Source organism: Dasypus novemcinctus, chromosome 19, assembly GCF_030445035.2.
Source record: "Dasypus novemcinctus isolate mDasNov1 chromosome 19, mDasNov1.1.hap2, whole genome shotgun sequence".
NCBI lineage: Eukaryota > Metazoa > Chordata > Mammalia > Cingulata > Dasypodidae > Dasypus > Dasypus novemcinctus.
In genome coordinates this window covers 39,958,187-39,973,159 of record NC_080691.1, presented here as the reverse complement: position 1 = coordinate 39,973,159, position 14,973 = coordinate 39,958,187, and the positions used below count along the sequence as shown (strand labels likewise).

Here is a 14,973-nt window from a genome sequence, read left to right as displayed (position 1 = left end):
ACCTGACATATGGCTCTGTCTTCCAAAGGGTGGAGAAAGGCAGTGATGATGTACGGCTTATGAAGCCCCCTTCTCCGGAGTATCAGAGTCCCGACACACAGCAGGAGGGTGGCGAGGAAGAGGAGGTGGTGGTGGCCCAGCAGGCTGTAGGCCTGGCAGAGCCCTCCACTTCTGACTGCATCCGCATCGAGCCTGACACAACTGCCCCAAGCACCAACCATGAGACCATTGACCTGCTTGTCCAGATCCTCCGGTGGGTGTGTCTTCCTCTTCCTGGGCCAGCAACTGCTCTCTGCCACCTACCATGCCATTCTGAATTTCCCTTTCTTGATTAGGAACTGTTTACGGTATTTCCTGCCTCCGAGTTTCCCCATCTCCAAGAAGGAGCTGAGTTCTATGAATTCAGATGAACTAATATCATTTCCTCTGGTGAGTTGGGCCTGATGTTGGGTTTTGCACTGTGCCTTCCCCCCTGGTGCTTGTTGTGATGGCTATCTCACAGCTGTGGTCCTTCCTCAGCCAGCTCCCCTCTTTTGTGCCACTATCTTGGTGGGATTCAGATTTGTTGTTTCTGGCCATCAACTGTGAGAAGGGAGAGGAAATTTTGTGTTGTGGAGAAAGAAGTGGCTTAGCTAGCTATGGTACGCAGAGAGCCAGTCTCACCCCACCGTAAGATGTTGGGGACTAACTACACAGAAAGGAACAGCAACTCTGGTTTGAAATTTTACATCCTTTCTCTACCAGCAGAGGGAGGAAACCTGTCCTGGACAGCAGTGAAGAGCTTAGGCTTGAAGTGCGTAAAACTTGACTCTTGGAAGGAGGGAAGTATGGAGAAGCTCAGGATGTGTGGAAGTAGGCACTGGGTCTTATTTAACTCAGCAAATGTTGATGTGGCACTTATCCTGAGCAGGCCCTCTGCGGGCTCTCTTGGTGAGCTGTGAGAGTCTTCCCTCCAAACAGCTCAGGGTTTAGTAGACTGAGTCGTTACCAGTAGATAGGCCTCAGACAGAATAGGAAGTGTTATGGATGTGGGCAGAAGGGACTGTGACCCAGAATGAAGACAGGGTGGGTTTTGTCAAGTGCTCATGCATGTGAGTGAATGGCACGGGGGTGGGGGGACAGTGTTTGAGGCAGAGGAACTTTATGAACAAAGGTACAGTGAAAGGGCAGATCAAGGCAGCAGTCCTACAGCAGTGGGTCATGTTGGGTAGAAGGGCCCAAGAACCAGGATATGTATTCTGTAGTGCTTAAAAATCTATGAAAAGGAGGGCCAGTGAAAGCTTTTGAGCTGAGGGAATTGACAGGGGTGAGTAATTTTTCTATAAAGGGCTGGTTAGCACGTTTTCAGCTTTGTTGGTTACATGAAGCCACAACGACCCAATTTTCCCATTATAGCGTAAAAGTAGCCATAGATAATCAAAAAAGGAATGGATATGGCTATGTCCTATTAAAACTTTTACAAAAATAGACAGTGGGCTGATGGAGCCTGTGGTAACATTGATAGCAGTCTGTTTGGATAGGATAGGAAGCAGTCAGAGAAAGGGGGAACAGGAACAGAAACGAGAGTGGTGGGATTAAGGGCCATTTCGGAGGTCCTCAGCTATAGGCAAGTGGAGTTGTAGGCAGAGGCTGCATGCTTCTGTCTTTGGGAATTGGAGGTTGATGATGAAGCTAAACTAGGAGAGAAAACAGGGTGTGGGTAAGGAAGATGAGTAGGTATTTGTTTTGTGTTGGTAGTAACAACAGTATGTTTCTGGTGATATCCAGTAGGCAGGGCAGATGGAGGTTAGGGACTGGCATTTCGGGGAGTGGGGGAAGGTAAGGACTGCAGATGGGGGGGATCTGGGTGTTATCTGCATCAAGTAGGATGTTTATATGGTACGAAAAACTTAGTTTTCCAGGGAAGAGTTTCTAGAGAGGAGAACTGGAATAGAAACTGCAAGATTAGTGTCTAGGACATGGGCTCTCATGTGGCAGCTATGTACTTGATAAAGTTTGCCAGAGAGAAAAACATGGAGAGAACTTTTTCTCCAGTCTATTTAAAAAAATGAAATGAGGCTAAGTTTCAGAGAGGTGAAGAGCCCCTGTTGATATGTGATGTAGCCCACATTTGAACCCAGGTACATCTTTGGACAAAGACCTTGCCATTTCTCACACTGCTGCCTTGTGCCTCCCCATGAAATGAAAGGGGATGAATAGCACACCAGGGAGCTAGAAGGCAAAATTTCCCATAGATTCTTCACAAGAAAGCTTCCTGCTTCAACTTTTGCCCTTGTTTAGGCTATAGGAGCTTTCTGTAGATCCCAGGAGGAAAAACTGGCTGATAGAGCTAGGTCTCCCTGGCATCTTCTTGACAGTCAAAGATTTGTTGCTTTTGGCTTAAGATTGTTGCCAAATTCAGAGCAACTACTGGGTACAGCAGGACCTCTGCAGTGGGCTTGACTGGATAGACCAAACACAGTATGAACATCTGAGTCTAAAAATGGTTGGTTAGCATATTTATTTTTGTGAAATTAGGTATAACACCAGTCATCTTGGTCCTTCTAATTGTAACATCTAAATCCAAACTTTTATTTTTGTAGCATCAGGGATATAACTCTAGTATTTATGTCCTTATTAGTAAATGATCCTTTTCTTATCCCTTATCCCGTCTTATCAGACCAGAAGTTCCATAAAGCCCTCGGGTCCTGCAAATATTAGATTCAAATATTTAAGATATATTTTTATTTTAAAAATTAACAGAATATGAATCTATAATTTTCTCAAAAAGTTAAAAAAAACAAAACCAGTCACTCTCAAGATGTATACTGAATGTTGTAATACTTTAGAGCCTTCTCAAACAATTTTATGCTGCCCATGTAATTATTTTTTTCTGTAGAACTTGAAAAAGACATTTCCCCTGCCATCTTGGTTTAATAGGGTGTTCTAGATTGTGAAGTGATAACAGTTAAATACTTGCTAGTAACATTTTAAAATAGCAGTCAGGAGTCTCTCAGTAGTGGGTAGTTTGTAGATGCTAGAGAAGACTGCAGCAGTCAGCCAGGACCCGTTTATTGTGGGTTTGTGTTCATCAAAATGGCCTCCTGTGTTCATTGATTTTTGAGTACATGATATAAATTTGAACTTAGGATATAAATTAAACTTAGAACATTTCATTTGGAAAAAAGTTTTCTGCTACTTAAAAGTTTTAAAAGCCACATTTTCAAGAGAAACTGCTAGTATGATCTGGGAAGTTTTAGGTACTCAGGGAAGATAAGCTCCAATGTTGCAAAAATATGTATGACATTTGTACCCTATCTGCTGTTGGTGGGTACCTGATAAATAATTGTGGAAGAGAACTGACTTTGAAATGGATTGCTGAAAGGGCTTTTCTGAATTGATGAAGCAAATAGAGTGTCTATTAGCAGGCCTTTATGTGCCATCTGGAACAAGGAATCCCTCCCACCCACCCTCCCCCCAGTTGATTTATGACTTGCTGTCTGCCAAAGCCCTTTGCTGAGTGTTTTACGAGTGAGCTTGTCTTTGTCTCAGAGCAGCCCCACAAGGCAGTGTTCTAGATGTGCCTTTTTTTCTAGGTGAGGAATCCAGAGTGCTGGGCACAATACCATGCTCAGTGTTTTCAAAGCAAGGTCTGTGAGGGGCTTAACCTGAGATAACTCCTTCAGTCCAGCCATCCCAGTGCTGAGCTGGGTGGGGACACTGGTACCCATTAGCAGGACATTATGAGCTTATGAACTTACCTTCACATCCCTCTTAACAGAAAGAGTACTTCAAGCAATATGAAGTCGGGCTCCAGAATCTGTGTCACTCCTACCAGAGCCGTGCCGATTCACGGGCCAAGGCCTCTGAGGAGAACCTGCGAACCTCTGAGAGGAAGCTCCGCGAGACAGAGGAGAAGCTGCAGAAGCTGAGGACCAACATTGTGGCGCTCCTACAGAAGGTGCAGGAGGTGAGCCAGGCTGTCCCTCCTTGTGGCCACACCACCTTATGTCTTGGGCCCTGGGCACCTCCCACATCCTTACAGGAATCTGGATTCCAGGAGGGCTTGAGGTGGTGTGGCTGCCCAGGCCTCGCCCCAGCTAGACCCATGGAATCAAGACTTTTGCCTTTGTTTAGACAATGCTCATATTCCACCTGGCTTGGGAACCATAAAATCGAAGCTTATGCTTTTCCAGATCATACCCAGGTGGGATTGGGTAGTCCAGGAGCAGGGAGTGCCTTCTAGGGTGTCAATCCCCATCCACACAGTGATCACTGAGGGCCCGCTCTTTGGATATGGGGGTAAACAAGACAGGTGAGATAAGAGTCCTACAATCTGGTGGAAGAGATAGAGAATTACAGAGAATGGCAAGTGCCATGAAGTAAATACAATGTGACAAAAAACGGGGGGAGGCACCTTTACTAGGATGTTTAGTAGAGGGAGGCCTTTTGAGGTATTTGAGCAGAGACTAAAGTCAGCCCTGCAAAGAATGAGGGGAGAGTGCTCCGGGCCAAGGGGAGAGCAGGGTCAGAGAGATCTTGCATTGGTGACTTGTAGGTTTTGAAGAGGAAAAGAGCCAGGCTCCACAGGCAGGGTTTGGGTGAGCAGTGGCGATCACTGGAGGGCGTAGCCTGATCCAGTTTACCGTCTAAGATATTTATTCTGTCAGAGGGGAGGGGCTGGAAGGGGCCAAGTTTAGAAGCCAGGGATTCCAGTGAGGAGGTGCCCACAGTTGCCTGAGAGATGTTGGTGGCCTGGTCCCCGGATGATGGCTCTGAGGAGGGAAACAGGCAGATTTGTAATGTTTGAGGGAAAGGGAGGAATCAGGGGTCTTGCTTCTGGTTTTTGGGTGGTGGGAAGCTGGTACTCTATATTGAAAAAGGGGGCTGCTTAGGGTAAGGTGGTGCAACTAGTTTGGATGTATTGAATCTGAGAACATGTTTAAGGAAATGGGGAACCTGGGGCAGAGGTGGGGTAGTATTAAGAAATCTGGGAGTCATTTCTGCATGGTGGATGTTGAGGGTGGGGGAGAAAATGATCAAGATGGGACTGAAGATAGCCAGGGCTGAGGGGAAAAGGGATGGAACCTCGGGGCTCAGTCCCCAGGGGCTAGGATAAGGGGGAGAGATGGGCTCCCCACCACCTTCTGGCCCCCATCTGACCCCTGCTCCACTCTGTTCCAGGACATAGACATCAATACAGACGACGAGCTGGATGCCTACATCGAAGACTTGATCACCAAGGGGGACTAAGGGCTTGGAGCCAGTGAGGGTGGGCGAGGTATCAGCTCCCCTGCTCCTCCTACCCTTGAGGCAGCAACACCTGGAGGGTGGTGTTCATCCATGGGTTGGTAGACTTACCTTGGTTTGGCTCACATGGGACATTTGTGCTTTTGGAGGGAAAGATACTTCAAATCTTTCAAATCTTTCTCCCTAAGTTTATAAATATTTATTTTTAAAAAAACATGATGCTGTGCCTGCTGTGGGACCGATCATATTTTTTGGTGACTCTTGGGCAAAGGACAGAGAACCTTTCATCTATGGCCGTACCAGGAGTGTGTGAGATTCTTCTCTCAGCTTCTAGCCACTCTCTAGTAGCTAGTCCAATGCCACGCTGAAGCTGGAGAGGCTCCAGGGGCTGGGCTGGTTTCTGTCCTAGAGGATGAACAATGGAATCTGAGGGGTGGGGAGGAAGAGTACCCCAGGAGAGGTGGTGCTTCCCCTAGGGGCTCCAGTCCAGAGATCCTCTAGGGGACTGTTTCAGGAAGTGGTGAGGCGTTAGAAGCCTCTTCTTCTCTGGCAGCTCCTCTATCTCAGGTTACCTATGTCTGAGTCTCTGCAGTCAGTACAACACTATCACTCTCTTGTTTTGGCTGTGGCTTTGTCCAGACCAGCTGGAGGAAGAAAGGTCCTTCCCTCTCAACCTTCTTACTTACCATGCAAGTTCTATCTAAAGCAGTGATTTCATCATCTAACTGTGTATGATAAGGGTTCCCACCTCACTCGAGTCCAGGTTGAGAGGAGACAGATATGGCCCTAGTCAGATCTCTGACCTGGATAGCACACCAAATGTTTGAATTCAAAGGATTCTTTTGAAGAAGGGGCCTTAGTATGAAAGAGCCCCTGGTGCTGATTTGGTGGAGGTCTCTGGGTGGGTGTGGTAGGGTTCTGAGAGGGCAGTCATTTGCCTCACGTGGTGTACAGACTGACCTGGGAAGCCTACCGCTTTCTTTTTCTGCTTTTCTCAAGCCTCACACTTTGATTCAAGGACCCTACTCTGGGGCAGAGAGGAGGAGGGAGCCTGTGAGTTATCCTGGCCCACAGGTGCAGAAGGGTGGGCTACAGCAACTCAAGGCAGCTCTGGGGGAAGCACACCCTGCCTTCTTGTGAAGGGTTGTCCCTATCCAATCACAGCCTCACACAGCTGTGCTCTTCAAGCAGCTATTCTCAGGTCAGAGGCAAGGGTTGCTGAGTCTGCTCTTCAGTAGCACTGGAACAGTTATGGCTCAGTTTCTCCCAGTTCTCCCCCATTCCCCCACACATACTCTCTTGGGCCTCTGGATTTTCTGAAAGCACACAAACTATGGGCTTGAACCCTTGATCTGTGACACAAACTTGTTTTGGTGTGTTTCCACAATCTACCTAACCCAGGTCAACAGTCTCCCCGTCCCTCCTGTCCTTCCCCCCCCACCAGCTCTGTGAAATCTGCAAGATTGGTAGCATTGGTGAGGGAGCTGGTCACCCCTTTCACATGTGGCCAGAAGTACTTGTGACTTCTTGTGGGTTCTGGGTTACCAACCGCATCCTTGGCAGAAGGGTTGTTTGGAAATATATCACTCAGAGATCCTGGCTTCTTCCTCTAAAGATTCTCATAAGGATCTTGGGGTTTCTTGAGCTAGTGATTTCCCCTTTCTGTCTAGGCCTCTGTTTATCCCAGGCTGCCTGTGGTCCATTTTTTCCCCCTAGACCTATTTTAATAAAATAAGTTGGTTCTGCATTTTTACCAGAGGGTAATAATCAAAAAAAGTTTTCTATTTACATATCTGTAATTAAAATGCACTACTGTAAACTTCTACCAGTGACTGTCCTGAACTCAGTCTCTGCTTGCTTCTCTCATTAACATCTAGTACCTTCCTCTTCTTCATTCTATCACAGTTGCTTTGAACTGTCTTCAGTGTCTTCATCTCCACCATCTTAATGGTTTTGTCTTCAACCTCCTTCACACCCACAGAAATTGAAATTCTGCATTTTTTAAATGTTTTATCCTTAATTTCTGGATATGCTCAATGTGCATTTTAATCCAACTACAGCAGTGGTAAATGCAGCCTGTCCCCAGGCAGAAGACCTGCCATTCTGGGTGGAAAAATAACTGCAAGTATCTCTTTTTCCCTATTACTGGATAGTGTCCATACCAGGAAGGCTCTGAGTTGTCTGAAGACTTGCGAGGGGGAAAGCCTAGCTGATTGTGGTGGGGAAGTGTGTATTCAAGGCTGTAAGGAGTACATCAACCTTAGTTTTTAAGGAATAGGAGGGATAGGGACTTCATTTAGGTTTTGTAAAAGTGACACATGGCACATGGTGAAAATCCAAACAGTACAAAAGTTTGGACCCTGAAAAGCAACTCCTTCCTTCCACCTATAATCTCTGGTCTTCTCCCTGGAGAGTGTAACCATCCTGAGCACACAAACGTATCTACACTTTGCTGTTTCTTCCTGTTCATAGTAGTCTATACATATGGGTCTACTTTATTCTTTCGGACAATCAAATAGCACTTCACACACTTGGATGTACTGTCACTTGACAGTCCCCTATTGAACATATGGATTGCGTGTAATGTTTCATTATGAGAAATGCCATGATGAGCATCGGTATGGTGTATATATTAATTTGGATCTGCATTTAAGGTAAATTCCAAAAGGGGAAATAACTGTGTTAGAGGATGGGTTTATTAAAATGATGTGACTAAGATTACATTCCCATACTGCCTTCCAGAAAAGATTGTTCCAGTATCAGCTACCAACATTGAATCTCCCATTTCCAGCCGCCCCCCCCCCCCCCCCGTATTTGGTCTCTTCCATCTTAATTATCTACTTTCTGAAATGTGAGGTTTTAAAATTGATTTGAATTAATCAAGTGAGATTGTGTGTTGAGCCACTCAGTTGTGTTTCTCTTCCGTTATAGGCCTGTGGTTTTAATTTTTTTTTTTTTTTGGTTAGGAACTTATAAATCAGATGAAAAACAAGGGGTCATATCCTCAAAACTTTTTTTCAATCTCCTGAGCCTCTGAGTGTCCCATGGATTAGGGATTAAAAGCCTCAAGATAAATGCTGTCGCTAGCCCAGAGAGGACATGGCTGTATCAGAATCTGCAGCAGGAAGCACTGACATTTTGGTTTACCAAAGAAAGGCATGGGTTAATGGTTGGCTGAGTAAATCTTCTGTAGCTCCTCATATGTCTGAGTGACTGCTTTCTGCCTTGGAGGATCCTCTCTCGATGGGTCTAGTTCCCTGCATCTAATGTGACTGTTTCTCAGACCTGTAGTTCAAGCAATCTTGGCCAAGAGTTCACAGCTCTATGATATAATCTTAAACCCCACACGTCTTTACTATTTCATAGAAGACAAGGCCTGCCCTGAGCAGGCTGTCTCTCCACTGGCTACTTTGTCCTGTTGCCATGGGGCCAGGCTGTTAAGGGACCCATTTGTCATTGCCAAGGTTCCTGAAACAGCCTCAGAATTCCACTGGAGAGTTCTGGTCTTTGTTGGAGAATGGAACCTCTGAGGATGTGCTTGGAACAGTTCTTAGAGCAGAACTGTTACCAGCTCTGTCACTGGAGGCAGACCTCCAAAGGAACACATCTCCGCTGCCCTGTTGGGGGCCTCAGACTCTTCTGCCAGCTCTCGGCCCTTATAGGGGCACCCTTTCCATGGTGAGCAGGACACAGACTGGACAAGGGAAGGTCCAGCAAGGAGTATCCCATTCCGCAATCAACAAAAAAATTGCTGAATGCCTGCTTTTCAGTCTGGCCATTTTCATTGGGTAATTTGCATTGTGTCAGGCGGGAATTTCCTTTCTTTTGACTTACGACACCTCAGATGAATCACTGCCACCTTGGTACCCCTTCTTGTAAAATAAGTTGGGCAATGGTAGAGGTTTTCCAGCTCTTTTAGCCAGAGCCAGTTCTCTGCCTGAAGTTAATCCGGAAGCCCATACAGAAAATCGATAATTCTGGGGCTGCCCTGGTTAGAACTGGGATAGAGACGGTCCTTTGTTCCCTCAACCCCCCAAACCATCAACTGAGACATCTCAAGGGAAACTTTCAGCTCCAATCCCCCTACCCCAGATTCACTGGTCCATGCCTCTGTCGACCTTCAGCTGCTTAGTGGAGAGCCCCAACCTCTCCTACCCACCTGTAGGTTTCAGTATCCCCTTTAGCAAGAGGAGGTGGGCCAAGCCACTTCTTTCAGGGTGCTTTCTAGGGCTCAGGAGGGCCTCGGCATGGGACAAACCTGGGCCAGTGAGGGAAAAGATACTCTGATACTCCTCTCTCTTCCCCTCCGGACTCTGCTGGGATGCTGGGATGCCTCTCTCGGGTTCTCTGGAGCCCCTCCGCCCCAGTGTCTGCAGGCTTCTTGGAAGTCTGTAGCCAGCAGTCGTCCCTCCTTTGCAACTGAAGCTCTGGGATCTCACCCTCTTCCCAGAGCCCCACCATTTAAATCAATCTTTGACTAGGTTGGGTTTGGGGTGCTGGGGTGGGCAGGGGAGGCGACGCGCTACTTATAAGGGCGTTTTCGAGGGCACCGGCTACTGGAATACAACACGGCCCGAGGGCTGCCTAAATTCTCACCTGGCCCAGAGGACGCTGCCAGTGCCCAGGACTCAGTCATCTCTTTCCAGGGGCTTGGCGGCGGCCAACGCTCAATCCTGCCGGGACGCTGACCATTCGCCCTGCCGCCAACTGTTGTGGCCCCCGGTAGAGCGCCCCCGCCCCCGCGCTTCTCGAAGACCCCTCGTGGCTGGCGCGCAACGGCGCCTGCGTGCTCCTGCGCCCGGCCCTTATTGAAGGGCGCCGCGAACTTGCTGCGGCACTCAGCACGCGGTGGGGAGCGCGTCTGCAGCAGGTGCTAGGTAGGTATCCCAGCAGGGATGGGGAAGGGGTCCAGAAGTCGGGGGGCCAGCGGCCCTGGGACTCTGGGCGGCGGCCTCAGGAGTCCTCTCACATCTTAGGGGGCTCTCAAAGGCAAGGGGGACCCAGCGGCCGACCCACATCCCTAGCAGAAAGCGGGGAATTGTTTTTTGGCGGCTGCGAATTGTTCCATAGTCCAGATGAAGCAGGATCCCCTGGTTGGCTGGTGGAAGACCTGGAAAGAAAGTTGCATGTTTTAGATTTTTGAATCGCGGTATCCAGGTGATTTGCCTTGAAGCTCCAGCATGGTGCCCAGCTGATCATCCTCTCCCCGGCAGCTGAGGCCAGCCAGGGAGGCAAAGCACCAGAGACCGCTTGGGTTTCCTCTTGGATGAATAACCTATTCATAGCTCTGGTGCATTTCCCCCCTGAGTTGTTTGACCTTTTTGCTTGGTTATGGTGTTGATGGAAAGGGAAACATTTTCAGGTTGTTGGGTTTCCTGTCATTCTTAAGAAAATCCACTCCTCCCCCCAACAAGCATTCTTTTTTATTTTATGGCGATATTTATTTTTTGCATCAACCTCCAGTCCATGTGGAATATCTTTTAATATAAGCAGTAAGGCAGGAGTCAAGCTTTGTTTTTGGTTATTGTTACACAGATGGAAATTCACTTATAGCAGCCTCATTTATTAAATAATGAACTAAGTCATTATTTATATTCCACTTTATTCTTTCCTTCTGAACTCTGTCTTCTTCCACTGATTGATTCATCTACAGCTGGAGCCAAAACCATGTTTTAAATTTAGTGTCTTTATATTCATTTGTTCACTCCTTCAATTCAGAAATGCATATGGCATACCTACTATGTGGCCAGTGCTGGGGATATGGCCATGGACACAGCAGACGAAGTACCTGCCCTAATGGAACTGAGAGCCTAGTGTGCGGGAGATAATAAAGTCAGAGGCTGGTGGAGAAAATTAAAGGAGGTTGGGTATTCTATTTTAAATTGGAAAAACCAGGGAAAGACCTGTGAGATGACATTTGAAGCAGGACCTGAAGAAGGTAAGGGGAAGAGCATTTCAGGCAGAGGGGGCAGCCAGTGCAAAGGGCCTGAGGTGGGAGCATGTTTGAGGAATAGCAAGGAGGCCAGTGTGGCTGGAAGAGCAAGTGAGGAGAGGAGACAAGGGTCAGATTGTAGGAGTCCCTGCAGAGCACAGTAATGACATAGTGTTCATTCATGGTGAGAGTTTTTGACTGTGGGTTGCAGTGAGCTGGTGAGAATTTTGAAGTCCAAGTTAGTGGGATTTGCTGATAGGTTAGATGAGGATCCCCATCCCCCACCCCCAATGGCTCCCTTGTCTGTTTGCTCATAGTTTTTACTCATTTGCTTGTCTGTTTCTTCTTTAAGAGGTACTGGGAACTGGACCCAGGACCTCTCGTGGGAGGCGGGTGCCCAACTGCTTGAGAAACACCCATTTCCTGCTCGTATTTGTTCTGTGTCTGCTCATTGCTTGATGTTTGTTTGTTGTCTTTAGGAGGCACTGGGAACCAAACCCAGGATCTCCCATGTGGCCTGAACCACATCCGCTCCCCTAGACGGGGTTTAAGAAAAAGAAGAGTAAAATATAGTGCAACAATTTTTGGCTGAGCAGCTAGAAGGATGGAATTGCTATTTTCAGAGTTGGGGAACACTGGAGGGGGGGGACTGATTTTTTGGTTACCTGTCGGGCTGGAGTTGCCCCTCAGGCTTGCCAGTGGAGCCTTCTCATAATCAACTGGACAGGCAAGTTTGGTGCGAGGGTAAAGTCTCAACTGAAACTATAATTTTGGGAGTCATCAGTATCTAGATGAAGCAATCTTCCTTTTAAAAATAATTTTCCAGGCTTTTTTTAGAATTTGTTCTCTCACATGAAATTTAAAATCACTTTATTCATTTCTCCCCCATCCCTGTCCTGCCCCCCCCCCCAAAAAAAAAAACCATTGGAATTTAATATTTAGATGTAAGTTTTGGGAGAGTTGACATTTTTTATGACATTAAATCTCCCCAGAGAATACAGAATGGTTTTCCATTTGTTCAAGATTTCTTTTAGATCCTCCAATAAGATTTTATAATTTCTTCATAAGGATTTTATAACTTTCCAGTTGAATTTATTCCTAGGTGTTTTATGGTTTTTGTCACTATTGTGAATGGGATATTTTTTTCCCATCTCATTCCTCATTGATTTTTAATATAAAGCAAAGTTAATGATTTTAATATAATTTATTTTCTGTCTTATGAATTCTGGTAGTTTTAAAAAAAATAAACCTCTTTTTTTAATAGTCATACAATCTGCAAAATTGTCAGTATGCCAATTAATTTTCTTGGCCTTTTGCTATAGCTGGAACCTCTGGAACAATGTTGAGTAATTATCTGGATTTTGTTCCCAATGTGGATAGAAATGGCTTCTAGCATGTCAGGGTAAGCAGGATGTTGGCTGTTGGTTTTGATAAATGGCTTTTAAAGTATGAAAGGAGTTTCCTGTTTTTCTTTAACTTGGGGCCTCTGGGACTGTGAGCTGGAGCTGCCTGTCTTACCTGAGTTGGGCACCAGGGGATACCAGTCACTCAGAATGAAGTGTGGGCAGGGCCTCTGGACACTGGCTGAATTTTGTCAAATGCCTTTTCAGTAGTGATCCGTAAAACCATATGACATTTTCTCCTTAAAGTCTTGTTCTAACAATCATTGTTGTTATATTTTGAGTAGTGGCAAAAGAATACCGTGTTATTATTACTGTATAACCCCTGTGCATCTGACCTGGATCTTCCTCTAAAGTTTCCTCTCTGCTCAAAGATGACCATCACTTTGAATTCCGTGTGCATCTTTCCTTTGGCTCTTCTTTTTATAGTTTTACCACCTCTGTTTTGGTTTCTAAATAATTGCTTTGTTTGACTGTTTTTGAAAACTTCACTGGACATAGTAACACTTCAGCCACCATTATGCAACTTGCTTTTTCTTTTCACCATTATGTTCCAGATACTGTGTTGTTGGATGTAGCTGAAGTGTATTCATGTTCATTATAGTATAGTATTCCATCACTGCTGAATACTCTATAGCAATGAAAATGAATGAATTACACTTACCGTTGAACATACCTCAGTGTTTCATCCATGCCTCTATGATTGGCATTTGGGTTTTTTTTTTGCTGTTATACTGTTGATATGAAATTCTTGTTTTATGTTTCCTAGGGTATAATCCTTGGATGAGAATTGCTGGGTCATAGGTCATGTCTATTTCAACTTTCCTAGATAATGCCAAATTGCTTTCTGAAGTAGGCGTATCAATTTATATACTCTCTATGTTGCCTATACTTGATAATGGAAGACTTGAAAATTTTTTTGCCAAGCTGATGACAATCTCATTGTTTTAATTTGAATTTCCCTGATATCTAATAGATTGAGCAAGTTTTCATTTGTTTAGTGACCTTTTGGCTTTCTTCTTTGTTTGAAGTACTTAAAACTTTTGACATTTTTTTCTATTATTTTGTCTTTTCCTTATCAGTTTTGTATATTCTGGATACAAGTTCTTTTTAAATATCTGTGTTGTAGATTTCTTCTCCCATTCCTTGGCATGTCTTTGTTACTTACTTTATTGAAGTTCTTGATTTTTTTTCCCAATGGAGTAAAGAGTTTATTAAGAAAGAAGAAAGCTAGAAATGCACATAAAACAATTTAAGGACATGCCATAGGGTAGGCAAGGGAGTAAAGAGTTTATTAAGAAACAACAAAACTGGAAATGAGATAAGTACACAACCTGAGGTGTGGGTTGTAGGTGTAGACTAAATTGTCAATCTTTCACTTTATAGTTTACTTTTCTTTTTATTGTTGTTGTTTTTGTTTTCTTTAGGAGGCACTGAGAACTGAACCCAGGACCTCCCATATGGGAGGCAGGTGCTCAACTGCACGAGCCACTTCCGTTCACTGTTTTTGCTTGTCTGCTTGTTTTCTTTAGAAGGCACTGGGAACCAAGCCCAGGACCTCCCATTTGAGAGACAGGCATTCAACTGCTTGAACCACATCCAGTCCCTATAGTTTACCTTTCTTGTGACTGGTTTAAGAATCCTTCCCTTTCCTGAATTCACGAAGATATTACTTTTATTATCTTATGTGCCTTGCACACATGGATCTTTAATCCACCCGGATTTTTGATGGTGTAAGGTAGAAGTCCAGTTTCTTTTTTCTTTTCTTGGCATAAATATACCTAGTTGTCCCAGCACCCCTTATTGAAAAGGCTTACCTTTCTCCATTGGTCTACAGTGCTACTTCTCTTATATGCCAAATGTCCATAAATGGCGTGAATCTGTTCTTGGATGTTTATTCAGTTACATTTATTTATTGTCTCTTTCTTTATGCCAATACCAACTGATTTAGTTATTCTAATTTTATAATAAGCTTTAATATCTAATAGAACCAGCCCTTCTACTTTTTCTACTTCTAAGGTGTCTTGAGTATTCTTGGTTCTTTGCATTTCCAAATAAATTTCAGAATCAAGTTATCAAGCTTAATGAGAAAACCTGTAAGGTTTTTCATTGAAATTGATTGCATTTGTCATCAATTTGAGAATAATTTTTATCTTTTTTTCTCTCATCAGTTTTTTTCTTTATTCCTAAAGAAATGTTAGATTACATAAAAGTTATATTGAAAATATAGGGGATTCCCATATACCCCAAGCCCTCCCCCTTCCACACTTTTCCTCATTAATAACATCTTTCATTAGTGTGGTACTTTGTTACAATTGATGAACACATATCAAAGTATTGCTATTAACCATGGTCTGTAGTTTACATTATGGTTTACACTTTGCACACACAATTTTATAGGTTTTGACAAAA

General features: G+C 44.8%; 1 protein-coding gene across 2 annotated transcripts in view; it reads left to right on the top strand.

Moving 5' to 3' along the window:
* MORC2 (MORC family CW-type zinc finger 2) overlaps nucleotides 1-8,429 on the top strand; it is a 49,645-nt gene extending 41,216 nt beyond the window's left edge. For both annotated transcript variants that reach the window (XM_058281674.2, XM_058281673.2), the window contains 4 exons: nucleotides 29-253; nucleotides 336-429; nucleotides 3,761-3,949; nucleotides 5,164-8,429. In XM_058281674.2, coding sequence (XP_058137657.1) covers nucleotides 29-253; nucleotides 336-429; nucleotides 3,761-3,949; nucleotides 5,164-5,232 — 577 coding nt within the window. In that variant the 3' untranslated portion in view covers nucleotides 5,233-8,429. The remainder of the gene's footprint in view (nucleotides 1-28; nucleotides 254-335; nucleotides 430-3,760; nucleotides 3,950-5,163) is intronic.
* Nucleotides 8,430-14,973: the final 6,544 nt, after the last annotated feature.